At 55.4% G+C, this 25,613-nt stretch overlaps 11 protein-coding genes across 11 annotated transcripts; 3 read left to right on the top strand and 8 right to left on the bottom strand.

The window, feature by feature from the left end:
- The first annotated feature begins 1,811 nt into the window (after window positions 1–1,811).
- On the top strand, window positions 1,812–3,601 carry N657DRAFT_639721 (uncharacterized protein). Its single transcript, XM_062791819.1, has one exon. The coding sequence runs from the start codon at window positions 1,958–1,960 to the stop codon at window positions 3,467–3,469; it is 1,512 nt and encodes a 503-aa protein (XP_062652928.1). The 5' UTR covers window positions 1,812–1,957; the 3' UTR covers window positions 3,470–3,601.
- Window positions 3,598–6,339, bottom strand: N657DRAFT_686534 (uncharacterized protein; the record flags this gene model as incomplete). The annotated part of the gene is made up of 1 exon (XM_062796840.1): window positions 3,598–6,339. One exon carries the CDS (start codon window positions 6,337–6,339, stop codon window positions 3,598–3,600), a length of 2,742 nt encoding a protein of 913 aa, XP_062652927.1.
- Window positions 6,340–6,483: 144 nt separating this feature from the next.
- On the bottom strand, window positions 6,484–7,074 carry N657DRAFT_57199 (uncharacterized protein). Its single transcript, XM_062788850.1, has one exon. It carries the CDS (start codon window positions 6,967–6,969, stop codon window positions 6,628–6,630), a length of 342 nt encoding a protein of 113 aa, XP_062652926.1. The 5' UTR covers window positions 6,970–7,074; the 3' UTR covers window positions 6,484–6,627.
- A 1,209-nt stretch (window positions 7,075–8,283) lies between these two features.
- On the bottom strand, window positions 8,284–9,106 carry N657DRAFT_561527 (HET-domain-containing protein; the record flags this gene model as incomplete). Its single annotated transcript, XM_062788065.1, has 2 exons — window positions 8,284–8,803; window positions 8,880–9,106. Coding segments are annotated over 2 exons (747 nt in total), but the record flags the coding sequence as incomplete, so codon positions are not given.
- Window positions 9,107–9,777: 671 nt separating this feature from the next.
- N657DRAFT_630103 (uncharacterized protein) lies at window positions 9,778–10,570 on the bottom strand (the record flags this gene model as incomplete). The annotated part of the gene is made up of 2 exons (XM_062790955.1): window positions 9,778–10,225; window positions 10,296–10,570. The coding sequence occupies 2 exons, from the start codon at window positions 10,568–10,570 to the stop codon at window positions 9,778–9,780; spliced, it is 723 nt and encodes a 240-aa protein (XP_062652924.1).
- Window positions 10,571–12,807: 2,237 nt separating this feature from the next.
- On the top strand, window positions 12,808–14,500 carry N657DRAFT_686531 (uncharacterized protein; the record flags this gene model as incomplete). Its single annotated transcript, XM_062796839.1, has 3 exons — window positions 12,808–12,894; window positions 13,429–13,753; window positions 13,986–14,500. 3 exons carry the CDS (start codon window positions 12,808–12,810, stop codon window positions 14,327–14,329), a joined length of 756 nt encoding a protein of 251 aa, XP_062652923.1. The 3' UTR covers window positions 14,330–14,500.
- N657DRAFT_668209 (carbohydrate-binding module family 50 protein) lies at window positions 13,925–15,304 on the bottom strand. The gene is made up of 3 exons (XM_062795441.1): window positions 15,151–15,304; window positions 14,541–15,095; window positions 13,925–14,500 (listed from the first exon to the last, which is right to left on the bottom strand). The coding sequence occupies exons 1-3, from the start codon at window positions 15,189–15,191 to the stop codon at window positions 14,386–14,388; spliced, it is 711 nt and encodes a 236-aa protein (XP_062652922.1). The 5' UTR covers window positions 15,192–15,304; the 3' UTR covers window positions 13,925–14,385.
- Window positions 15,305–15,905: 601 nt separating this feature from the next.
- Window positions 15,906–16,814, top strand: N657DRAFT_639714 (uncharacterized protein). Its single transcript, XM_062791818.1, has 2 exons — window positions 15,906–16,339; window positions 16,464–16,814. The coding sequence occupies exons 1-2, from the start codon at window positions 16,175–16,177 to the stop codon at window positions 16,668–16,670; spliced, it is 372 nt and encodes a 123-aa protein (XP_062652921.1). The 5' UTR covers window positions 15,906–16,174; the 3' UTR covers window positions 16,671–16,814.
- Window positions 16,815–17,374: 560 nt separating this feature from the next.
- On the bottom strand, window positions 17,375–20,099 carry N657DRAFT_586828 (uncharacterized protein). The gene is made up of 3 exons (XM_062789808.1): window positions 19,668–20,099; window positions 19,207–19,613; window positions 17,375–19,151 (listed from the first exon to the last, which is right to left on the bottom strand). The coding sequence occupies exons 1-3, from the start codon at window positions 19,881–19,883 to the stop codon at window positions 17,660–17,662; spliced, it is 2,115 nt and encodes a 704-aa protein (XP_062652920.1). The 5' UTR covers window positions 19,884–20,099; the 3' UTR covers window positions 17,375–17,659.
- Window positions 20,100–23,002: 2,903 nt separating this feature from the next.
- N657DRAFT_639709 (uncharacterized protein) lies at window positions 23,003–23,249 on the bottom strand. Its single transcript, XM_062791817.1, has one exon. The coding sequence runs from the start codon at window positions 23,231–23,233 to the stop codon at window positions 23,015–23,017; it is 219 nt and encodes a 72-aa protein (XP_062652919.1). The 5' UTR covers window positions 23,234–23,249; the 3' UTR covers window positions 23,003–23,014.
- A 1,025-nt stretch (window positions 23,250–24,274) lies between these two features.
- Window positions 24,275–25,361, bottom strand: N657DRAFT_56817 (N-acetyltransferase-like protein). The gene is made up of 2 exons (XM_062788568.1): window positions 24,830–25,361; window positions 24,275–24,774 (listed from the first exon to the last, which is right to left on the bottom strand). The coding sequence occupies exons 1-2, from the start codon at window positions 25,269–25,271 to the stop codon at window positions 24,452–24,454; spliced, it is 765 nt and encodes a 254-aa protein (XP_062652918.1). The 5' UTR covers window positions 25,272–25,361; the 3' UTR covers window positions 24,275–24,451.
- Window positions 25,362–25,613: the final 252 nt, after the last annotated feature.

Here is a 25,613-nt window from a genome sequence, read left to right as displayed (position 1 = left end):
ATCTTCCTTTCTTGTTTCTTACTTATAATCATTTGTCATTCATGTCCACTGCCTGCCATGTGCCAACTAGCACTTCACCAGTGTCATCACAGCCCGACTTTGCACCCACAGACCAGACGCCTTCGCGAATGCATGCCATGTCTGTCCAAAACCGCCGGAAACTGCTAAGTGCCAACAGGCAGACCTGGGAGAGTTATCAGCTCTCACGGGCTTCTTCAGCAGCATCTCACTCAGATATCCAGTGTCAAGCTGACATGTGTGTTACTTCAGGGTTGATTGTAAGCCCATACGACAAGGGTCTGGAACTTTTGGGACATGTAACGCAATTCTGCTTGCTGTGATCCGGCATTGATTGTTGTATGACGATTCCATACTGTACCCAAAGAGTCCAGCTCGTACTTTAGTGGTCTTAGTGCATCATTGCATCAGGCACTGCATATCCTCAATGCATATATGTTCTTAGAAGTTACTCATGACCTGTCGGACAATAGCCACCGATGCCCTTGACCCTTTTTGGTGCGCTTTCCACCACCCTTTCTAGGTCTGGGATCGGTCAAGTTGATACGTGCATTGCTTTGATTAACTCATTACCTAGGTAGTCGGTGTGAGACACGAAGGGTCCGAATTTACTCGGGATTTTACCTTCGGACATGTCAGTTCACGACAGTGCACTTTGTCACGGGTGATCCAACCTTCCCCAGAGATGACGATTTCATGCCGACATGGTTTCGGCTTGTGCGTTATTGGTCTGAGTGCAGTACGGACTGCACGCATACATTGTAGGTTCTTACTATATAACTTAACTAGGTATTTTGAAATGTCCATAGCGTTAACGTTAACTATAAAGCTCATGACCCGGCAAAATACGAATCACTCCGACTCATTTTCCGTACACTTTCCGCCATCCCTAGGCTTCTGTGTTTTCACCAGTACATGAAGCTCATCTCTACCCTTTCAGCTCTCCTTGCCACCTTGCCGCTGGAACTAGTTCCCAGTGTTTCGCCTCGCTTGCCTAAATTACGGTACCTTGATTTTAGTCGCTCTCCCGCACCTCGCCACAGGATAAACTTGGCAATGGACCACAACATGGAAGGTCTCGATCCTTGGGAGGCGCTTCTTGTTAACCTCTTGGTTGGTGGTGGTCGGCTTGGTGCCACCATTCTTGGTTATCAACATTCCACCGGAACCTGAAAGCGGCCTAATCTGCATCAACTACTTCGTGGTGGGCGCTCTCTCATGGGTGACGGTTCTCCTTGGCGTCCCGCTCGCCTACCTATGTGTGCGGGATCCAGATTTCCGAGAGAGCAACCCGGTGCATGCTTGGGTGCCGCCGGTCGCCAAGGTGACGGCATGAAGCCGCAGCAATAATCCCGTCGCCGGCAGCTCGCTAAGGTGGTGTCCGCGGCGAAGACGTCGGGCAAACTAACACGAGTTATCGACATGTCTGGTCTGCTAAGTCAAATCCTTGTGCATGATGTTGTCGCAGGTATTATCACACGTCCGAGGGATAGTTGGGCTAATAGGATAGGATCTGGCTCAGGTCACGGTCAACCGGGCTTAGATGTGCGTTGGGTAAAGGAAGACTGAGGCTGTCAGCAGCGGCAAGCGTGGAAGTCATAACCATGCGCGATAGCATTTTTCAACTATCTAGGTAAATCTCAGTCAACCAGACCCTCTTTAAAACTTCACTGGCGAGACTAGTATAGAGATAGCCAATTGGACGTGAGTCATGCCGCCTACGGAGCTTTGGAGGAGAAATGTGGCTGTGCTCAAGGCAGGCCAGACGGTCCAGACCGAATCCCATAACCACCTCCAAAACAAACACCTCCATCTCTTCCTCATCCACATGATTCCTAAAGCACCAACAGCATACTGATCTGCTCCCCAGAATTCTTCCCCCCTCTCACCTTTCATACCTTACCCACTAGGACCACCACTGGCACCCACCACGCCTAGCATGGCTCCCCAATTCTACCACCTCCCATCCTCCCCCTCCCTCCAAGTCCTCGACCGCTTCTCCCTCCTGCCCGAATCCCTCGCCCACGACCTCGAAGACCCTTCCTCCGGCCTCATCCCCTTCTGGCCCCTTCTCACCCACGTCCTCTCCCCACTAGAATCGGATAATGACTCGGATGAAGTCAAACCCACCACCTTCGCCGCCCTCACCGCCCTCCTCGACACCATCTCGGCCACGCTGCGCGGCACGTCCCACCCGGCGGGGGATTATGTCCTGCTGAGGGAGGCTATTACGGCCCACTTTGGCGACGAGCCGCATTTCTTTACCGATGTCTGGCCGCGGGTGGTGGAGCTCGCCCTCGAGATGCCGCGTCTGTTTCCTAGCGGCCAGCTGTCTATCCTGGGACGTGCTACTGGCAGTGGTGCGGCAGGGGAGAAGCAAGACGAACAAGAGGTGCTGCTGTCGCGGCGGCAGGCGGCGTGCTTGGTGGTGCATATGTTTCTGAGGACGGTGGCTGCGCCGGATTGGAAGGAGGAAGGAGAGGGGCTGCATGATTTTGGAGTGTGGTATGGGAGTGAGGGCCAGAGGCAGGTTAGTGCCGCGCGGGCGTATTTGGGCGCCTTGATGCGGTATTTGGGGGAGGTGGTTTGTCGGGATGCTGAGGAGGGGGATGACGACGGGTGGATGGTGAGGTATACCCTGCGGACGGTGGAAGAAAGCGAGTTTCAAGGGGTTTTGGGGGGAAGGGGATGTCGCCTAGTGGAGGTGGAGGTGCAAGTGATTGAGAGGTATGATCTATCGCCGGCGAGTTTGGGGGTACCCGGTGGTGCCGCAGTGGTGTCGGCGAACAGGTACATTGGGTTTGGACAGTCAGCTACGCAGGAGGAGGTGTATGTGGGTTCGTCGCCCGAGGCCTGTCCGGCTGTCTTGATCACCCCTCCGTTGAAGGATGACCAGGTTTTGGTGGTCAGGGGCGCGCAGGCCATGGTCAACATCGCTGGCCAGCGTCGCGAGATCCGGGTCGACGAGATGCCTCCCCCTGACGGTGGGGTGAAGGCATGGCAGGAGAGGACAATGCTGTTCATGGACGCACTCGAGCTAGATATGATTGAGGCGGGAACCTCGCTTCCTGACCTTCGTCCTGAGAACATGAATCGGGAAATTCGGAAGGCGTATACGGCGTTCTCGTCGGGAGGATTTGGCGAGGTTCGCACCGGTCCCTGGGGTTGTGGAGCATTCGGTGGTGATCCAGGAGTCAAGATGTTTCTGCTCTGGATTGCCGCGTCACTTGCTGCTACGAAACTTGTCATAGTCTGCGATGCATCTGACCAGAAGTTTGCTGGGGATTTCTCCAGCCTTGTGAGCAAGGCAAAAGGTGCGATCTCGGACACAGTCGGTCTTCGCAAACTGCTGGATCAGGCACCAAAGGCTTTGGCCAGGGGTCAGATTCTATCTTGGATTCTGAGCAACTGGAACACTGCCAAGATACTTTGTAGACAAGGTGGCTTATAGGAGAAAGCTACTGCGAATGGGCAAGGCGTTTCACACAATTGAGGCAGAGGTACGCCGTCAGAACCGTAAGCGAAGCGTCTGCGACTTGATTGCCCCGTTGATTTTAAAGCAAACTAGCTGCCCTGGTCTCAGATGCTGTCCCCAATGTACGCGAGGTTCTGGATACTGGCAAGCCCGTACTGAGCAAAGTCATTCGTGCTCAACCAAGCAGCCTCATCAACAGGGTGAACCACAGCACTGCCCTCGATGCGCTGCGCCGTGAATGCCTGAGTGTCCTTCAGACCATCGTTGCGGTAGTTCGTCCAGGCCAGCGTAGCGACAGTCGCGTTTTTCTGCGTAGCAGCATAGTAGGCCGAGAGACGCGAGTGCCCCTGCTTGAGGCTGACGCCGCTGAACGCCTTGCCATACCGCGCGGTCTGCTCGGCGGCGGTCGCGAGGTAGTAGTAGGTGTAGTCCAACCAAGCCACCTTGAAGCCCTCGGGCGCCTCGTCGCCCCAGTACTCGAGAAGTTCCGAGATGACTTCAGGCATGCCGAAAACGGCGTTGAGGTGAGAGATTGCCACGACCCCCTTGTTCTCCGGGTCGGTGGGTGGAGGCAGAAGCGTGCCGTTCTCGATAAGGTAGGAGCCTGAGCCGGTTACGAATCCGTTCTTGAGCTTCGCAATCCCGGTAGCAGTGCCGGTGAGCTTCTTCTTTGCCTCTTCCCAGCGGGAGCCGCGGCGTTCCCATTCAATAAGCCATCCCGCCGCCAACGCAGCCCAGTCTGTTCCCAAGCCAAAAGTGACAGGAGCACCGGGGGAAGGCTTCCAACCGTCCGTCCGGACCTTTCTCTGCGGGTCAAGGACTCCGTAAGTCCTGTCCGCATCCAGTGTATGCTCGAGGAGCTCGCCCGTCCGCTCGTCACCGCCCGAGAGGTAGAAGAAATACTTCCGATATTGGGGCTGTGAAATGCGAGCTTGCTTGGCGCTGTCAGCAAAGTGCAGCACGCCGTGCCTCGTCCCGAGCCCTTTCCAGTCGCCGATATGATACGTGTCGACTTCTCCCGTGTGCCGCGTCATGGCTTCGGCGAAACGGAAGACGTCGGCGCGGCCAGTGCGGAGGAAGTACTGCCAGATGAAGAGGTCGGGGGACAGCTCGCTATTATCCCAAGCATAGCCGCCAATGTCGTAGCGCCACTGGTGCCTGTCCGTGTCGTAGGTGTGCATGACGTCGCCGTAGTCAAGGAAGCCGTACCAACGGCGGGCCTCGACCTCCTGCTGGTAGTGCTTCACGAGGAAGTCGAGGTTGCTCTCAATCTTGGCTTTGGCAGGGGTGGAGGTGTCTGGGAGTCCCCAGTACGATCCGACAGCCTTGGTCTCCAGGATGTACTCGGGCTTCGCAACAAGCACAGGGGGTTCCTGAGCGTGGGCGTTCAACGCGGCCAGCGTGTCGCTGGACGGGGTGCTCTCGAAAGCGAACAGGAAGACTTCGTTGGTCCGAGCAATGCCGTACGGACTGTCAAACTTGGGCTCGTAATCCTCGTACGTGATCTCGAGAGCATCGAGCTGCTTCGCGTACGTATCCTGACCCAGGCCGTCGTGATAACCACGGAGGTCAAGAGGAGCTGCTTCCGGGCTGTACAACCAGAGTGTGATTTGACCTTCGTCGGATCCGGCGTTGGCGATGTCGAGACCGGTGGGGTAGCGCTTCCAGAAATCTCGCAGAGCGACAGCAAGTCCACCCTGAGTTGCACCGCCCAGGTACGCGAGACCACCGGAGCGGGTGCCGCCGGGGACGTTGACCCAGCTATGGCCCGCCTTGGTTCTCTTCTTGAGGGTGAAACCATCGGGAGACAGCTGGCTCAGGCTGTAGTCGTTCCAGACGGGGATCCACTGGAGACGAGCGGTGACTCTCGTGTCCCAGGTCGACTCGGCGGGAAGAGGCTTGCCCTCCACCTGAGCAGCTCTGACGGCCGCGCCAGGGTCACGGCGGAGACCGGTGATGCCCTTGACGGCTTCGTTCAAGAATCCACCGTCCGTGCCGGCCAGGCGAACGTGGCGGTTGTACAGCTGCTCTCCCTTGAGTGGGACTTGGAATTGAATCCCTAGACCGGAGATGAAGTCCTTGTCCTGCTGGCCGTCGAAAGTGATGCTATGCACCACCCTGATGGCCTCTGAGTTGGCGTACAGATAGAAGCGCACAACGAATGGCAGCCAGTCCTCGTGATCAGAGCCCTCGGTGGTGGTGTGCTTGCCGCGGACAGTAACGAGGGCGCGGACCGAGTTCTCCTTGCTGACACTCACTTCTTCGATGTTGCTCTCAAAGTTGGAACGGTCAATGGCAGTGTCTGTGCGGTCTTCGGCAGTGCCCGGAATATCGGTCTGGCTATACAGCACCAATCGGCCGTCCTTTCCCACAGTCTTCCCCCCAGCAGTCTTGATGGAGCTGACGATGTGATGGCCCTCCTTAGGAAATGAAACGGTGATCTTGCCAGTGTCGACGGTGATTTCCTTATGGCCTTGATTCACCGACAACTTGGTCGTTTGTTGGCGCTTGGACTTGCCCTTGGCGACAGGCGTGGCCTGAATGGTGTACTCGGTGGCGACGTTGTCGGTCTTGGGGATCGCGTGCGCTGACCACTTGATGGAGCCGTCGCGCCAGTATCCGGTAACCCATGACTGAAGTGGCGTCTGCCCGTCCGAGAGTTGGAAGTCGACCTCGTCAGGTTGGTATTGTCCTTGAGGCCAGGGCAAGCCAAACGTAGTACCAAGGTTTTGAGCGGGAGAGCCGCCAATCCAGCTAATCTTGACGCTACTGGAGGATGCGTTGGAACGAGCGGCAGCACCTGCGAGGACACCCAGGAGGGCAAGGAGACGAGTGACTCGCGCCATGTCGAGGCGCGGAATCGACAAGATTTGGAATCGAGTTGCCTACGCCAAGCGGATTGCTATCTGCACATGTGTGAGAGGACCGCCGATCTGGCTATAACAGGATACGCAGATTCATAACGTAGCCGAGGCTTACCGTCTCGGTGTGACGATGATGCGAGCTGCGGATCCCGGGCATCGCGCAACGCTTGTTCAATCTGGCGTCCATCTCAACCCTGGTACCGATTCGCAACGTTGAGCCTTGGAGATTGGCGGATCGCAGAAGGAACGATAAAAGCTTCTGGAGCTCGGTCAAACTCGCAGCGAACGCCATCGCTGGGCATCACAGCGCCATTCGGGGATCCCCCGTTTAGAGCAAGCCTCCCCCACAACAAGAGCACACAACAAGAAGGCGCTAATCATTGTAGCCGCTCCTTGGGTAGTTCCGTTCCGTTGTGGGGAGGGGCTAGTGGAGATGAGGTGTGATTCGGGGCAATTTTGTTCGGACAAAGTCGAGATCGGTAAACAGGAATGAGGGGAATTGCAGGACAGTGATTTCTCCATTGGCACGGACGAAGGCGCGCGGAAGAGTAACACCCGAGGCGAGCAGAGCGGCGGGCAGTCTTGGCAGTTGTGCCTCTGCACTATGCACATAGTCAATCCGCACCCGAGATGTCAGGCACTTTCCTGATTGCCAGTGTCTGCTGCTGAGCTCCAGACTCGTCAGGAGAAATACCTAACATGTACCTCGTTGGCCTCGGTGCTGTGGAGGTTCTGGGCGGCTAAGGCCGAGACGGTCGTAGTTGGGAGGAGGTAGTAGAGAGGTTGATGACCTGCATGTAATTGCAAGAGAATATGAGTTGATTAGCGATGACCCGAAGAAGGCATCATGGTCAACCTTGAGGGGCCACTCACCCTTCGCCTAGGGGCGCGGTCCAAAACGGTAATATCCACCACGTCGACTATATTCGCCGAGTCTGGGCCAATGCTCATTCTCTTGACATGGACTGTGACATGCGGAAAAGGCGCAGCATCCAGCCTCCAAGTGTCCTCCGGGAGCGCCATGCGACGCTCAAATAGCGATTTGAATCTTTCGGGCTCCAAAATGGATTTATGCAGCCAATGAAAGCCGTCCATAGAAACCATGTCCCCGGTCTTTGGCTCATCGATCCGCAAAGGCACAAGGGATACCGAGACGGGCCCGAAGTCGACGCTGGAAATACCCTGTTCGGTTGGGAGCCGAGAAAACACGATGCCGAAGCCCAGCATCTTATCGGATTTTGTAAGCCGATAGTAGGCGCCCCAAATCCTCCCCATGGGGCCACTCTGCGGTGCTGCGACTATAGCCTCGCCGGTGATGTTCATTAGATCCATGTGATAGTTGTCTAGCTCGTCTTCGAACCACCACGTATCCCCCCAGCGTCGGATCAGGAAGTCCCCCGGTTGTAGATTCTGATGTTTCTGAGGCTCAATCTGAAGACTCTCCCTTATACGGATCAGGCCAACCAGGTCGTAGACATTGTCGAAGAGCATAAGCTCGTCTGTTCGACCGTAGCTGGAGTAGCCCCAGGGCTGGAGGGGCAAGACAATCGAAGGCGCCCGAGCCGTCCCGTATTGGCAGAGCAAAACTGCAAACCAGAGGGGTCGGAGTTGTGTGAGTTGCAGTTGTCGCCAGTGGAACACGGACAATCCCCTTGTAGGAAGGACTGGAAGTTCGATGTTGACGCTCGTGCCAGTCGTGGTCGGATAGAGCACTGGAGTCGAGGAGACCTGCATGAAGGGATTGTAAAAGCCGCCGGTGCCTCTCCAGGGCGAGAAGTCGGCTGAATGCAGGAAGTCTTTGGGGGAATCGGCAAAGAGGCCGCGGAGAGTCCTGGATGCCGCCGCTGCATCCCAAGAAATGGGCTCGCGTCCCTCGAGCTGCGAGACGTCAGTGACTTGTATCGCCGGCTGTTCCACAAGCCTGCCCCATGCGAAGAGCGTGTGGTCGGTGGGATTGGTCTTCATGATCTCTTCCTGCAACCTGCGGAAAGCCTTTCTGCCCTCGCCGTAGAGCAGGGGCATGTTGACGTCGAACAGTCCGAGAAGACAGTAGGCAATGTCTTCGGTTCTGGTCGTCTCTCGTCGGGCAGCCCAATACATCCTCTTGGCCACGCTGGCTTCCTCGAGGGGAGCAAGGCCGCAGAGGTACTTGACCTCAATCCCCGTAATCTTGCTCAGGCTCCCGCATATGTCGGTCCGGGTGCCGATCCGCTTCCAGCCGTGGGCGTACAGTTCCATTTCCGGCGGCGCGAGAAGCTCCTGCAAGGTCCATCCGCGGGTAAACCAACGAGCCCTGGCGAGGGCGACGTCTATCTTCACGTTGGCCGGGTCCGCCTCGTAAACATCGGCTAGGTATGCGTAGCACACGGCCGACTGCCTGTACCAGCGGAACATGGAGTTAATGGCCTCCGAGAGCTCAGCGCTGCTCCTTTTGTCGATGCAGCAACTGCCTCAGAGATCAATGATGGTCAGCAGCCTGAGGTGGTCATCAAAACCCGAATTGATCGAAACTTGGCACGTACGTGTCAACCCAAGCCCAGTCCAACCCGTCGGCTGATGCTTGCAAGCAGCAGTAGTCGATCTTTGCGTACCCCTTCTTGGCCATAAGTGTTTCCTTTGGTAAACATTGGTACTCCTCAAACGAGACCTCCTCCAATCCCCAGGTGTGCGAAAGGATGGCATAGCGCTGAACATCGGTGTCGGACAGAAAGTCGTTGATTTTCCTGGTGTGTACGTTGATGAGCCGCATAGTTGCTGCTGTTCATGGCAAATCAGAAAATACCAGCCAAGATGGATGGTTAGCATTAAGTTAGCAGATATTTCAATAAGAAAGAGTCCCAGGCTATTTTCCGATTTTTCAGGCGAAAGTTGAGCGAACAGCGGGGGGAGGAATTTTGGGTGCCAAGCGCACCATTATAGTTGCGCTTAGCGCAACTTAACCTGGAAGGAACGTGGAACTGAAATTCGCCAGGTCGTATTCTGGGAGCGTCACAGGCTCTCAACTGGGGACATGGAGACCAGGTAGGTCAGGTGTTTAGCCCAAGCCCGTCTAAAGATGTGAAGCGAGGAAAGCCGAGGCGACAGCCATACCGTTGCCTCGCTAGAGAGGCGCTTGCTCCTCGCTGATATCGTCTTTGCATTTGGCATGAGTCAGGGGAAGATCATGGATAGCCACCATTGGACCAGGCAGCCCGAGGAGAAGACGCTCCTCATGTGGGACAGAGGCCACTCAATGTGTACTTTACCCCTGTAATAGCAGAGTAAAAAGGTCGCTGAAAGTGCGACAGGTTGAACTAAACAAAGCCTCGCCTCCCGCCAACAACCTCCGCTACAGCCAAACAACTCCATACCCGCCCTTGTTCCTCCTCCACCATCCCCTTCCACCGACTCGCCAAGTCCGCTCCCATGTCGTCTCACAACTTAAGCCGCGCAGAGAGCCGGGCAATCCTCAACCTCGGACAGATCCTTGTACACAGTCGAAGTGATGGTGCTGGTAGTCCCAGTTGCCGTCGTCGCCTTGCTGATCGAAGGGGGACTGGTCACTGTCGCCTGCGCGGAAGTGTCAGACTTGGAGCTGGGCACCGCGACGGTCGTCTTGGAGGTGGTGGCGGACTCAGAGCTAGTGGCCACAACAGTAGTACTTGAAGAAGCGGCGGGCGTCGAGGTCGAAGACAGCAGGGAGCAGGAAGGAGACTCGGTGACGGTGCTGGTAACAGTCTCGGTCACGGTGGTGGCTGTGCAAGTCGCGGCAGCGCTGCTGGTGGGGGGGGGCTGGACCGGACCCGAGCCCGAGCAGACGCCATCCTCAACGAAAAACTTTGAGGTCTGAGCATGGATCACATAGACGTTGGTGCCGTTGATGGCATTGCTATAAGCGGAGTCAGCATCTCGTCAGTGGGCGGTTCTCCGCCGAGGGTCCCCAGGGGTATTGCACTTACAACTGGAAGCCCCACGATGTGTTGACATCGCAAGGGACAGTCACCTCGTGCTCGCCCTCGGTGGTCTGCACATCGGAAGCCACCTGGGTGTAGAAGGGAGGCCAGTCAACAAAGTTGACGAGGAAGAGGCTGAAAGTGGTGGGGTCAGTGTCGACACTGCTCCACTTGACGCTGTATGTCTCCCCCTTTTTCAGAGTGGAGTTGGCGACGGGCTCAAGGAATTGAATGGCAGAAACAAGAGGCGCCGCAAGGGCGAAAAGAGACAAGACACGCATTTTGCTGAGGTTGCGGCGGCGGACAGATAAAGGAGTGACTGCTGCCAAGCTTGCTGGTAACGACTGTGAAGGTTGAGTAACGAATGAGTGAGATGTTGAGGAAAGGTGATCACAACCGCGATGACGGATCCTGGGGACTTTTTGTCACTGAACACGAAGGATTGGGGTGGCCCCACAGCTCGCCAAGGGTCTACATGTCAGGGGTCTGATACGACACTCCAGAAATGAGAATGATCTCCCCTTGCACCAACTTTATCCTGCAATTGGTTGTGCTTGGTCGCTTAAGTTAAGGGCCCAGCCTTTCGTTTTCAGCTCGTGACTGGAGCTTCACCTGGACTGAGCAACTGGAAGGCATGCGGCGCGTCTGACTCGGAGGAGACGCGAATACGGAGTATTGCCCAATGCATCATGTTTTCGAGCTCCCCTACGCCTGGCCCTGATGCTGCCCAGGTGATCTGCCGTCTGCCGATAAGCGAGTTGATTGTCGATACCTTACTGTGTATGGAAGCAGCGAATCAAGGTAACGTGATGGACTTTCAGTCATGCGGTTCGGCAGGTGGGTTAGTTGGATTATCCCGGGGAGCCGTGTAAGCTTGAAGCTGTTTCAACATCGGGTCTGCTTGCAAACCTGCACTGTAGCACTCTGGTCTCCTTGTTTGACACGCTAGCAAGCTGCCGAACAAGAATTTCGTTGGCGGTGATATTAATGTAGTTCTGGCCCTCAAATCCGGATTCCTGCTAGTGCCAGTTGAAATCGATGTAGGCCCCAACCGAAGTTCGTCGCCAACATGGTCGCCGTACTCCATGTTGAGATAGAATCCTCCTTCTGAATCAACTCCCTTGGGAGGGAGAGGTAGCCGCCCACTCAAAAGTTTGCTAACCGCGCGTCAACATTAAGGTAGTCACGTCAAACTTCAAGTTGACTTCCCGTGGCCCGAACACCACTAAAAGTAAGAAGATAAGCTAAAGAGAATGGAGGAGAAGAGAAGAAATGAAGGAACAGCGAAGGCGAGAAGGGAAAAAATGCAAGAGCAAATGAGAAAGGAGAGACCGAGAGTGAGAAGCGAAGAAGAAAATAAAAATAGAAAAGAAGAAAAGAAGAAAAGAGAGGAGAAGAACAAACCAAATGAAAGTAATTGAATACGTTAACCAGTTAAGTTGACGTAACGTTAAGTTAGTTAACTAAATGTACGGATACAAAAGAACAATAACGCACGTGGTTCACCAGAGTGGCGCATCCTATTGAGTGGCGCACTTTTCCAGATCTCACCACTCTAAACTGTCGAAAGTGTACCAAAACCGATGAAATCAATTGCAATCACTCGGATTCGCTTGAACTATCTATTTCCCCAGCCTCCGAGCATATCCTTGCGTTATGGCCAGTCTTACGGCAGATAACGTTACCACAGAACCGTAAACCCGTCCGACGCCTCTTTAATAGACCTTCATTTTCCTCCTTAACGCGCCCTTCCTCTTCCGCCATACCCTTATCTGCCGTTTATTATTATTCCTACGCCGCTGTGCCCTAGGGCGTGCCGGACCTTCAACAACTTACTGTACAGGAAAACCGCGCCCTCGTGGGCCGGGTGAAAAACCCATATCGACATCTGCCGTTTATTCCCTAGCTTAGCTTCCATTAATAGCCCGCTATCCTGGAGACGCGTCCGTTTGGCTCTGCGGCGCTTGGAGAGTGCTTCGTTAGCCTCCTGAAGTGTCGTACTTCGGCCTCCAAAAGGGTGCCCGATGGGAAACCGCTTGCATTCCCTTCGAAAGCTAGTTAAATAGCGGCTAAAATCGGAGTTGGAGAGCTTCCCTGGTGTCTCGCATCTGATCTTTGATAAGGGTAGACTGTGAAAGGGCCTCGTTGCTAGTTTGGGCCGTCTTGGAGGTCCATTAGGGGATCTATGAGGTATCGGTGTCCGCAATCTGATATCCAGCTTCGAAAGTAAGGCCTGTGGGTCGTAGAGGATAAATTCAGACCTTCGAAAACCCCTAAGAGCGTTTTCTCAGGTAAAAGTCAGGTAGAAGGTGTCGGAACGAAGCCGCCTTGATGGCTGCAATCAACGGACCTCGGTGGTTGATTGGTGCCAGCACAGTACGATAGCCATAGTGGTCTGCGAGCGAGACAAGCGGGATGGTCATGAAAAAGTCTATTCATAACACTTAACATGATCATCCTGTGTCCACGAACCAAGGTTGTGCATACCGCCGGCAGCCTACAGGGTCTCCATGGCGCCATGGATGCGACCCAACCGCCGCTGCACCTGGTCAACCTTGCACAGCTCTTCCGGGACGGACCTGTCCGGACGCAGCGCCGATGGATCGTGGGCAGCATAATGCTCGCGGCACAGCCGGCTCTCGACGACACGGCTCACGGGCAGTTGATACTGGCTCCTAGGCGAGATTGACGAGTCCGACGGGCACGAGAAGCGGCCGGATGGCCGGGGGGGGCGCCAACATGCCGGCGCGCCTCGTGCTCTTGGAATGCAAAGACCGACAAAAGGAGCCAGTCACTCTTCGTTGTCGAGTGTGGGGGGGCAGTGGTCCGTCACGAAAGTTTGAACAGAGGAGAATTGAATGCAACCGTGCCAACTACACCCACGATGCCCTACTGCGAAGCTGTCTTTTCGGAAGGCGATGACCACCTCGATTTCAAAGACTTCTTTTTCACTTCCACGTCAAACTCTTTGCTTTGTATTCATTATTACTGACCTCCTACAACGCCCTTGCACCCGACTTGGTCCCGAAAAATTGTGTCACGTTTGTCGCCGTCTCGGCATCATAGTCCAGTCCCCGCCTCCCGAGGCAATCGAAGCGAGAGGAGCCGAGAAAGAAGGCCGCGCGGCTGATTTGAGGAGGAGCTCGCCGCACTCCGAGGCCAAGGAATTAGCCCCCAAGCCCCGCGCAAACAGCTGGGAACCCATGTGCCTCGGACTAAGGTGGTCGTAGAGCCCGCGCCCAGCCACGACGGCTCCACCACCTTTGCCGCCTACTCCTTGCCGGTGCCTCTGCTGCCAGCCGACCCGGACAGCGAGGACGGCTATAGCAACGGCCCGCCTACCACAGAACCAAAGAAGCACCGCCCTATATTCGGAATTCGCATCTACGACATGGCGTCGGATGCTACGGTTGAGCGTGCTGCCGTTCTTGCGCGGCGCGTCTCGGAGCTGACGCGCGATGATCGTATGTGAGGCGAGGGCTTCGAAGAAGACCGTATCGAGGTTGTGGCTCTGCCGCTGCCCGCGTCTACCACGGCGGACGATTGAGCGGCGAGGTGCATCGCCCACAACGAGGCCGAGCGCCAAGTGCGGCTGCCAATGCCCGACGCGGCCGTCGCAGCCTCTTGGTATATCGCCGAGGACTTGTTTGGGGTGGCGTGCCGAAAGGGTCCTTTGGATCTTCTATGACCTGAAAGACTCGTGGGAGCAAGCGCTTGAAGGTACCACTGATGTCGGCGGCGAGGCTCTCTATGGGCGGTTCCTCAGAGTCCGCTACGACAGGACCCGGGACGAGTCTGACTCGGAGGATGAGGACAAGCCAAGGCGCGAGTTCTTTGTGGTGCAATGCCGCTTGGAGCAATTGGGCTCCAAGCTTTCCGACTTCCGAGGGTTCAGGGGCAATGTACACAGGTTCTACCAGACTCATTTTATTCCGGACCGCGTGTTGGACAAGGAATTGGCTCCGGCGAGAGCTCCCGCGGCTGGTGTGGAAGTGCCGAGACCAGTAGTCACTCCTTATTACGAGCGAGAAAACTGGTAGACTGAAACATGGACACGTGGTCCCACTGTCAGACTTCCGTCACCCTGCCTCCCTCCTCAGTCATCAAATCCGGCAATAGGAGAAACAGTGACGCTTGAATTAATATAGCTGGTCGGGATGGGCGTCATGGAGAGGGTAAATATGGTGCTATAATGATTAGCAGGTTGGCAAATAAGACGGCATCGTGGGAGGCAGGGGCAGAATAGCTTACTCAACCGATGTCGTTGTCGCGTTGGCACTCGAACTGGCGTGCGGGTTGACCCACGAGCCTCTGGGCGGCGACAGACACACTGTGTAGCCTGCCGGCTGGCGGTCCAGATTTGCGCAGTCCGCCCTGAGATTGTTTGCCATCAGGAGGCGTGTGGTGCTGATGCGCTGGCTGAGCGAGACCGAGCTGCATGTGTCGCCATCCCGGATAGTATACGGCTTGCCCTGGCAAGACGCAGCTGCCGTGCTGCTGATGGTTGTCCGGGAGGATGTTGCTGTGCCGGTCTTGCTAGTACTAGTACTCGACATAGAAATGACCCATTGGGTAGCCGCTCCTGGTGACGTGATGCTGACGGTTGTCCTACAAACCGCCATCAGGCTCGTAAAGCCTCTACCCACCTCGGCGCTGGAAGCAAGTGGCATCTCCAGCTGAGTCTTGATTATAGAGATAGCGCAGGCGTTGCGCATGAGATTGGGGACGGCTGGCGCCGTGCTCAGCTGGTTACTGGGGTCGATGCCAGCAAGCTTCCGCAGCAGCGAGTTGCATCGCTGGCCAGCACTGCGCGTCTGGTCAGCGCGTCCGGGTAATATACAACCACCGTGCCAAGACTCACTTGTCGGTCATGCGCACCATCTTGTGCTTCTCCAAGACCATCTCAGCGTTATAGGCGGCGAGATAGATGAGGCCGTCCCCGGCAGTGTACCGGCTGCTGCCGCAGGCAGAGTGAATGCGGCTAACGTAGGACGGCAGCGATTCTGCGCAGGTTGCCGTGCATAGCGCGGTCAGGGTACGCAGGGCGGTCAACTAGGCGGATTTTACGGCGGCCATGATTGGCCTAGGGTTCTCCGTCCTTCCCAAGTTCGGGTCTATCTACATAATTCTTCCGCCTAAGAGTATAGAAGTAAAGCAGTCGATTACGGTGCACCGGCCACACAAATCGCGAATTGACGAATATCGGCTGCTCATCCTTGCGCGGAAGCTGAAGAGGATGTAATGGATAGGGGGAGAAGACTTTCGTGGTTACTTGAGCTGCAGTCTTGATGCCGACTGTCACCAGTTCCTATTTGGATCTCGAGCTATCTTGCCCATTTGGCCTAGGGGATTTCTAGCCTGACTGCTGTCCACGATAGTTTCGACTCAGAACTCTGGCCCTACACTTCACATAACGTACATTTTCAGCGAGTGTACAATATAAGCAAGTGTACAATTTCCCACGCAACGCGCCACCCCTCTCATCAATACCACTTTTTTTTTTTTATCACCCAAGATACCCTCTACTTCAGAAGAAAGTAGGGCAATCTTAGCCCTTCAAGCTCTCCAAAACGACAAAGGCCTAAGCGTTCTATACGGCGGTGCCCTGCTCAAACTCTGACAAAACCCAAAACTTATCCCTGCATGCACACCCATGTGAATTCAGCCACCACGGTTTAAGTCCAATTCCCCAATATTTTATTGCTCATTCCCAAAAACCGAGGTTTCTTTCCCACAACGCCACACGTTTCAATACCACCTGGCGTACGGCTACTGGTCAATTCGTATGCTTTCAAGCCCCGTTGTATTGTCTGCTTGCCCGTTCCACGTGCCAACCCTGTTCTTTCGCTTGATGTTACTACGGTCGATTCCGACCTCCTATCGTCATGCCAGCTGCGCTGTCTTCATTTACCTGGAAGGACAGCCAGCTTAAGCTGACTCAGGAGAGATATGAGGAGTGTACAACCGACCTTGAGTATACGGCCTGGATTGTGAACGAGCTTTGTCAGTGCCGCTTCGCTCCAGTCGCTAAGATCCTGCATGAGAATAAGGTATGATCACCCGTCCAAGAGCAAAATGCCAAACGTGTTCCATTCACATAGTTATTGCCCATAAAAGTTCTGTGTCTGCTCAGAAGAGTCCGTCGCGGCGGAAGTGCTGACCGCCTTCAACCAGCCTAACCTGCCCGCCGCAATTGCTGACGACCTGCCGGCCGTGGCAGCCCAGGACGGCGAGCCCTTCCCTCGACGCGACTGTCGTCTCCGACCGCTGCGCGCAGGCGCAGGGCTGGACGGTACTCGGCGCGCCACCGCCATCCGCGCCATCGCCGGGCAGCGGGCGATCGCCGACGGCCGGATTTACTCCCCACGGTGTCTGCCGTGATACCCTGGTGGATTGGTAAAACTGCCTGGAACGGATTAAGCTTGGCATTGGCCCTATGTGACTTTTAGCCGGCTCTTAGGGAGCATAAGCCACTAGACTTTCGAGTTGAAGAAACGTCTCGAGAGTGCTGGGACTTTTAGCTAAGGGAGCTTCAAATTCATGAGTCCTCCCACACCCTTCTTGGATCCTGTCCACTCCCACTCCGTGTTCTTGGGCTTGGTGTGATACCTCACTTCAATGGCCCCGGCACCACGCCTCGGGAAATGCTCAGCGATCGCGATCCAAGGAAGACACTGCTCCATCAGCCGACGGATATTATTATTATTCCTACACCGCTGTGCCCTAGGGCGTGCCGGACCTTCAACAACTTACTATACAGGAAAACCGCGCCCGTGGGCCGGGTGAAAAACCCATATCGACAATCAAGGAAACGATCAGTGTGCGATCCTGCAAATACAAAGTGGGAAGGCCTCTTGGCCTTCGAAGGAAAGGGTATCAGACTGCGAGCTCCAGCTCCAGCCTCCTGGCCAGACTGTACATCGGCAGTTTCCCCGAGTCCATCAGCCAGTCCAGGATCCTCCCCGTTAGCCGTGCATCTTTGGGACTGATTCTCTGTAGGACAGAATAAAAGTCCCTTCGCGTTCTGATTTCGGCTCTCTCCCATCTTCGAGTCAACGGTGGGGCCAAGCACCACATCACAAGGTGTTCGACAGTCTCTCGCCCCTCTCCACACTCGCATATAGGCGTCAGTACCTCTGGGACTCTCCTTTCGATGAGCCAAATAAGATTATGGGTTTTGTCAGAGTTTGAGCAGGGCACCGCCGTAGTTCTAGCTGCAGCCAAGATCTAGTTAGTTACTTTGAGCAAACAAGGCAGAATGAATGTATGACCCCGGCCGTCAACCCTACATGCAGATGTACCAAGAATATCGTCTTACAAGTCGTCACTGTCATCCGGCACGTCTTGTGCCCTTCCATGCCTGTCATTACCTACTTGTCGAGTGTTGTCAGGTCGTTCTTGAAGCCCGTAACCAAGAGGTAGCCGAACTCGGCTGCCTCGATGCACCGTTCTGCCATTTCCTTGTGCCCCAGCGCCTCGTATGCCTCTGCCAACCTGCGTAGAGCTGCGACAACGTGCACAGTCATCAATGTCCCGTTGCCGGAATTCGTGTACATCTCCCTCGGATCCCAGAGCTCGCTCTCGTCCGGCACCTTGAATCCAAAGTTCCGTATCACCTTTAGAGCATACTTGACCACCTTACCATGGTTCTTCCTCCCACGGTGTGCCCCGACAAGCCAGTTGCACGGGTAGATCAGCGTCAGTCGCGGCAGGCCATCGTACACATCCTGCTCGTGGGCTTCCTCCAGCTGCTTTGCCAGCCGATCGACCTGGCGGATCTTCGCATCCGGGATCAGCTCCCTGCCCGGCATTTGCTTGTTGCACAGCTTCTCGACTGCTGCCAGCAAATCCCGCCTCTTTGCTAACATGGCCTCGGGGCTGCGCCGCTCCCGAGTGCACAACGCACACCCACACTCAAAACCCCACCAATCCCTGAACTGCTTCTTTCGCACATCCGGAAGCGACTTGACAGGTACATACTGCTGGAAGATCTCCTCCCCTTCCTTAATGTCCCTCGTCGCTCTGCTGATAAACATATCGCCGATGAACGACCGCATGGTGTTCGCCACGCAGCTGTGGTTCAGGTAGCTGGCGTGCACCCACAGCCCAGTGGCCTGGCGCCCCTCTGGCGAGCTGGGCCTCGTGTCCTCGAGCGTCGACCTCGGCGCGCTGAAGCAGTTCTTGTTGCGGATCGCCTCGACCAGAAACACATCCACGACCGGGATGCCGTCAACAATCGTCCCCTCCTTGCCGCTCCGCTCGTACGTCCCGCCGTACAAGTTCAGCACCGGCCGAGCCAGCGACGGGTTATCGCACAGCTGGCGCACCATGAGCGCATACAGCGCCGCTGAGGCGCGCGAAGGGTCGTATTGGTTGGGGAGCAGCGTGGCCTTCTCGACAAACACGACCTCGCCGGCCTTGATGTCGCGCGTGGCAAACAGCCCGCGGCCGTGGTGCGGCGACTCGGCGATGCGCGTATTGCGCAGGAAGGAGCCGCGGTCGAGATGGACCGAGTGCGGGCCGAGCGAGGCCAGCATGGTCGGGAAGTCGTAGTCGCCCTTCTCTTCTTCGCGGAGGCGGTCATGGCAGCGGGCGTGCTCCTTCTGGATGCTGGCGTTGGTCGGGTTGAGCTCCAGCGCCTTGGTCAGCAGACGGTTGCTCTCGGCGTAGTCGCACAGGCCGTAGGCTGCTCGGCCGGCGTTGTAGTAGGCTTTCCAGTCTTGCGGGCCGCCGGTGATGGAGGCCATAGCGTCGGCTTTCGCCGCGTCGTAGCGTCCAAGGATTAGGTTAGTGCCTGCTCGCTTGGTGTAGATGGGGCCTTTGAAACTCGCGTCGTCTGAGGTCTCGAGGGCTTCGGTGTAGCTGGGCAGATCAGTTTTGTCTGTCTTTCCATGGATTCCTGGCTGGCTGAACTCACCAGAACACTGCTGTTGGGAAGTCCTTCTCAAGGAAGGCCCGGTCAGCTGCGTTCTTCCAGTCCTCTGCTGTCTGGAGAAGGGGCCCTAGGCGGAGTGGCTCCGGTATAATGGGGTCTGTGAACCGCAGCAGAATGACATCTGACGGGTGGTCGACGCAGATCATGAAATCCTCGTCCGCGCCGTTGTTCTTGTAGTAAGGTTCCTTGACAGCAACCACGCAGCCCTCAGGGACACCTGACAGAATGGACGAGTCTGCTTGGTTGTAGATGGCCAGCTTGTCGGCATTGCCGAACTCATCTTCCACAATGCTCACTGCGCCGGCTCCCAGAAAAGGTTGGCTGGCCGCCTTGACAATGATGGCCTTCCCCCAATGATGCGTCTCCGGACGGAGCTCGGTTAATGGGATCTGAAGAGCACAATCAGTCAACGTACTCCGAACGACCTGGGTCGTCTCACTTACGATATCCAGTTCTCTTATGGACTTTGTCGACGCCGGATAGGCCTCGGACATGATAGGCTGCTTGACAGGCCGTGGTGTATTGGGCGAGCTGTCCTGCTTCTTGAGATGCGTACTGTGTGTTTTGACCAACTCCTCCTTGGTCAGCCTCCTGGGAGGAGTAGGTCCTGCCGGCTCCCTGAAGGAGGCTACGCCGGGCGACGCAACAGCAACCGCCATCCTAACAGCAGGATTGTCCGGATAATGCCGTGTTTATTTTGGATGAAAGAGTCTTGATGATGACAGCCCAGTCTAATAAGGCTCCAAAGCGACACGTCAAGGACTGGACTCAAGGTGTTCTGGTAAATGGCCACAACGGATAGTAGTGGCGTGGCCCAAGGCTCGAAGGGTACAAATAGTGCGGGCCGACACATGATCTTAAAGGTGGCATTCTCGGAGGTTGAAGAACCGCAAACTATATCGGACTTAGTGGACTGGGCCTATTAGCCGTGCTCCCGAGAAATGCGGAGGCGGGGAACGCGGAGATGTGGCTCAGGGGTTCAGGGCCGCCAAGACTGGACATTACCTCCTTGCAGCATCTTTCTTGCCGTAAGGGTGATATTCATGCGGACCCCGGAAGTGGCCTCCCCTTAAGTGGGAGTCTCGATTGGGTATCCGTCACGGGCTCAACATCGCCAGGTCGGGCGGACACCCTTCGGCCCGAGCCTCCGTCCTGTCCTGGAATTTCTGGAATTGGAAATCATACTGCCAGGAGATGAAGAGTGGAGGCGGCGAATTCAGTGTTGCTGTGTTACTGTTCCATCCTGCTCCTCACGTTCCACGACGAAGATTGTTTTCATGTTTGACAGGGCACTATTACCTGGCCATCCCGGGTTGGATCTGCCAGAACGAAGCGCGGCGTGGGTTGCCCGCATACTCCTCCTGACTCACTCGCCTCGTCGATTGTCAAGACGCTCATCATCTCCGTTTCGGTGGAAGCCGCAAGGTCGTGGTCTCAGCCAGCCGTGAAATCTCTAGCGCCGTACCTGATCAAAGACCGCTGCGAGTAGCCCATCATGAGCTGGGTTGTATTTCCGTCCCCACACATCGCTCGACTCCAGTGCGATGATCTTGCGTAGCTTCAAATGTTCAGAGGCCTCCTTCCACGGATGCCTCGGGCCCATTCGAGCATTAGTCCCCTCTCAGGAGTTCCGGTATCGCCGCCCAAGTCCCCAAAGTCGTTAGGGTCTACGCCCGTCTCAAGGAGCACGCTCACTCCCACGGGCCGCAAGATCCCTCTTTTCCACTGCCACCTGTAATGAACCAACGGCGTATTTCGAGAGCCGTCGCTGTTGCACCAAGTCAGATCAGCTTTGTCAGAATCTGGAAACCCAGCACTGAGACCCCTTGTCATGGTTGTGTTGGTGATAACCGATGAACAACAGCATGAGCGTCGAAGGAGCAAACTGGCCGGCGGCAAATTCGAGCGTGTCGTGTAGACCTTGATGTGCCCAACCAGCGGTGGGCAAATGGGCGTAGAATTCCAAAATAGGGCCCCGAAAACGAAGTATTCTCCCGCACAGCTCCTGCCACTTTTTGAAATACAGATACCTTTCGCCGAAGGGGTTGCGAGAATCGTAGTACATGGCACCTGGTGCGTATTCAAGGTCGACTTGATAGGAAAGATCTCCCTTGGTCCGCTCTAGACTTTCCAGCAGCGTTCGAGCCAGATAACCGGTTTCATCCAGCTGAAGCATGTGAGCAAAGTGTTTGGACATGGGCTCCTGGCGCTGGCGATAGAAGCTTGAGTTTCTGAATCAGTCGGAAATTGATGACGGCGGGAGAGATTGCCGTTTCCATGCCGAGCAGAATTTCAAGGGTGTACCAGAAATAGTTCCCGAGAGACGCAGGGGCTTGCGTCTCCAGCACATGAACCACAGGAGCTATCCAACTGGACGTACCCCGAGGAGAACAGCATTCGTACATACCAATGTAGCAACAACATGGTCGAATACGTACAGTAGCGATCGAAATCGGTGTAGAACTCAGTGCCACGCCTCTGAGGCTAGTCCGAGGCTAATCGGCCTACTCTCGCCACCGCACAAAGGGTAAGTATTTTGGTGTGCTCAACGAGGGCCTTGTCTCGATCGATTGCAAACAGCGCCGCTAGACCGCGGCGTATCTATGATGACTCTAAAAATTTCAAGAACAGTGTGATTCGTAAAAGAAACCTCGGAAGAACTCGCTACTCGCCGAAGCGTCTCTGATCGTATCCTTTCTCAGCGTTACCAGAGAACCGTAGAAATCGCGGAGCAGTTCCTCATCCAGAACGTAGGCGCTCAGGGGCAATTTATCGGGGGAGTCCTATTCGGCCAATCTGTGCTGAATTGCCTTGGAAAGCACCGCAATCAGGATATCGCGGGTTGGGTCGACAGTAGCGTCGAGCGGGGAGTGGCTAGCACTCGTCACAGTCTCGGTAGCAGGGATGGCTTGGTGAATGGCGCGATGAGTGCTCATCCAATAGAGCGTTTGTTGAACAAATGGACGAGCTTGCCTGGGGATACGCAATAAGAGCCCTCTTATACGTTTCGTTCAGGGTCCTGGGCAAATTTGCGAACGTAGTTTCGACGATCCTACTGTCTGGCTTTAGACGCTACAGGCTTCAAGTTGACATACGACCTAACGGAACTTGTTAACTGTTAAGTACGATCGTCCGAAATCTACTGCTCAAACACTAATGCGGAGAGGGTTGTACTTATATCCCATTTGCTTTCGTGGATAATGACTTGAGAACCTTGCTCCTAGGGTGGCTTTAGCCAGCGCTCAAGTCTCCCTGGTTGTTGCTGAGTTTTCATTTAATATACGTGCCAATGTCTTCGTCTAGCGCCGGGTTAACATCGATATTGGTGCTGCAACTTCCAACAAGGTGCCCCCCATGTCCAAGTATTCCCAACTGGTTGCTAGCATACGGACGCTCTCGAATCGCGAACTCACGGCCAGTTCTCGGAGCACCTATAGCAGGTTTCCCCTACCCAGATCCTCGTCTATACCATCAGGAAAGATGAAAATTCTCTCACAGGACTGGACAACCTGTTCCAGCATGGGAAGCAAGCTCCGGAGAGGAAGCCTTCCGCCTTGCCTATATAACTTGTAGATCGCAAGTTGTATTTGACTAAGTCGGCGGCAGAGTTCGAGAAGGATCCATCTCAGAAAAGGTGCTGCCTTATCTTAGGTAGGACCAAATTAGAAGTAATAGTAGACACATGCGTATGCTGGGCCCCGCAAAAAGCAATGTGTCCTGACCGTTTAGATTAGATGAGATGTGAAGATGGGTTTTCCGGCCCCAAATTGTTAAGGTGACACACACAAGCTCACCAAGGAAGATGCACCGAATCCTCAACAAGCAGCAGGCAAGACGACTGTATTGTGCATGCACCACTAATCAACTGACTGATCCTTGAGAGAGGGAAGTTCCAAGTTCCAATCTGAGTCTCCTGCTCTCCAGATGTCGTCTCTCTGCTGCGAGTCATGTCGCTGCGCCATGAAATCCACAGTGTCTCGCCCGCCAATTGTCCAAGTGTAGGGCTCATGGTGTAAGCCGTGACACAAATATCCCGTGGACCTAGAGGCAACGGGTCTCCTCGTCGTGCCACGAAGCCTATTCGGGTAAGCGAAGTAGCGATTCACCTGTATCTGGTTCGTATACATCGCAGGCCTTCTGGTGCAGGTCAGACAGGTCCGTAGTATAGAGCCAGTTATAAACGTGCTGCTGTTGTACTTTGTTCCATAGTTATACAAACCACGGTTAGCAAGCGTTATAAACCTACCTCGCCTTTGCGGCTAAGCTTACTATTGAGAGCGGTATATATCTTCTCAGTGCTCTCCTTAACTGCTTCAACGTTCGCTTCGACCTCTTTTACATCCAGCTTAAGTTAAGTAGCATGCAACCTCTCAGGTACCTAGGGAATTGGTACGGTCATTGCGCGAGTCGCGTACGACACCGGCACTTACGAGGAATCGGTGGTGAGCGCTAGGGCGATAGTACTTTTGTACTCCCTTAACTCATTGAGGAGCGTCTTCGCCTTGGATTCCTTCAGCAACCAGCCGGAGGCCGTAATGACAGCCTTACTCTTAGACTAGGTTGCAAGACTAAGTTCAGGCGGCAGGAGGTCTTCCAGTTCCGAGATACCCCTTCGGCATCCCTCGATCGGGCTATGGTCGCGGGTATAAGCGTCCGTCACAGCTAGGCCATGGTTACATCTGACGAGAAAATGCAAGTCATCCGAAATGGCCCTAACCGTTGAGACTTCAAGGAGGATAAGGTGGAGATCGCCAGGAGCATCCCGCACCACTTCAAGGAATCGTCTGTATAGGAAAATCACTCGATCCGCGGCGCTGTAATGGCAATGATGTTGGCTGCCGCTCTGAGGGTGTCCATGATGGGCGATGTTCATCGACCGCTATAGGAGCAAGTTGACGACCGAACTGCATATAAGAGCTAGAAAAACGGGACACTGGGCCGCCAGCAAGGTGCCCGACCAACGCTCGACACCGCTGCTGCTTTTCTCAAGGCTTCACGAGGGGCAGTGGGATAGGTGCGCTTGCATCGAGATGGGGCGCATCATGCCGGCGACTACCTTGCCAATGAAACACAGCATCGTGCCACCCTGCAGGTTGCCGCTTGGACTGTAACGGTTGGGCGGCTCCCAGCGACCGAAAATGAGGCTGAGTGCATAGTGGTGACAAATGGCTTGCCCGCGGAATCTTCGTGTGCCCTGACTTGTTTTTGCCTTGCATAACGTTACTGCTCAGATGGCGGCCTTCCGAGGTGGCCGCCTCATGATTACGCTGCGCACAACCCCGTCAGGAGCTGGGCCTGCAAGAGACACGGCGTTGTTGGCACCCCAATCGCTTCCGTCTGTGTTAACCACGCCCCAGGTGTCGGTGACCTTGAGATCCAGCACATCGACGTCCTCATAGCCGAACTTCTTGTAGAGGCGATAGCCGGCAGGAGAGGCCTCGACTCGGGAAGGGAGCCCAAGGCTGTCGGCAAGATCGACACCCCACTTCAAGAGCGCCGAGCCGGCTCCCAGCCGCTGCCGGGTTGGGCTGCATGCGAGAAGGCTGAGATCTGATAACCAGGTCAGTGTAGGTTCAGAGGCAGGGCTGCGTGGTCTAAAACTCACACAGTGCTGCTTCACCTTGGGCATGATCGCGTTGAATCCGTGTCATTTCGCCGATAAAGGCGTTGACCACAGCCACATCGCAACCCTCGCCCCATGTCTCGGTCGTTGCGTTAAACTCTTTCGCCTTCCATCCTGCCTCGGTGCGCGGCTCACGTTGAAGCAGCCATCTCGCAAAGGCAACAATCTCCCCAGGCCCGTCAGTAGGCTCTGGCAGGTATTCGGCAACGCAGAGAACAGTTTGTCCCTCGTTCGCTGGGGTTCCTGCATTGTCCTGGGGGAAGAGCTTAGAAGCGTATTTTGCCTTGACGTCGGCAGTGACACCGCCTGGGTACATCAGTCGGTTCATGACATTGTCATCGAAAGCCGTAAAATTGATGTCGACAATGGCACCGATGTCGTCTCGCGTCGCTTCGCGGACGCGAATACAGGGGTTTGAAGGCATTGCTTGCTCAGTGTTCTCGGGCCTCGAAATGGCCGTCGTAACAACTGAGGAGAGAGTAAAAGCGATCCTGCAGAAAACAGCCTTGGATAAAGTATTCGTCTCAACCCGTTGACTGAGACCGCGCGTACCGTCGGCAACATGCACCGGTGAGTGTCTCCGCACCTGTTCTCTTTCCTGAGGAATGCCACGCGCTGCTTGTCCCTTGCCAAGCGGCTCGGTCCATCCGGTCCGGTGCGGATCGTACCGACCGCCGAGCGTTTGCTGGAAGTGGGCCTCTTTCGGGGTCTATGTACACTTGTGGAAGGTCTTTTCGGGGATCACCGATGGCTCCTCGAAAGTATC

Source organism: Parathielavia appendiculata (assembly GCF_033297405.1).
Source record: "Parathielavia appendiculata strain CBS 731.68 unplaced genomic scaffold N657scaffold_1, whole genome shotgun sequence".
NCBI classification, from domain to species: domain Eukaryota; kingdom Fungi; phylum Ascomycota; class Sordariomycetes; order Sordariales; family Chaetomiaceae; genus Parathielavia; species Parathielavia appendiculata.
The sequence above is the reverse complement of the archived record's forward strand: the minus strand, read 5'-3'. Positions and strand labels throughout refer to the sequence as shown.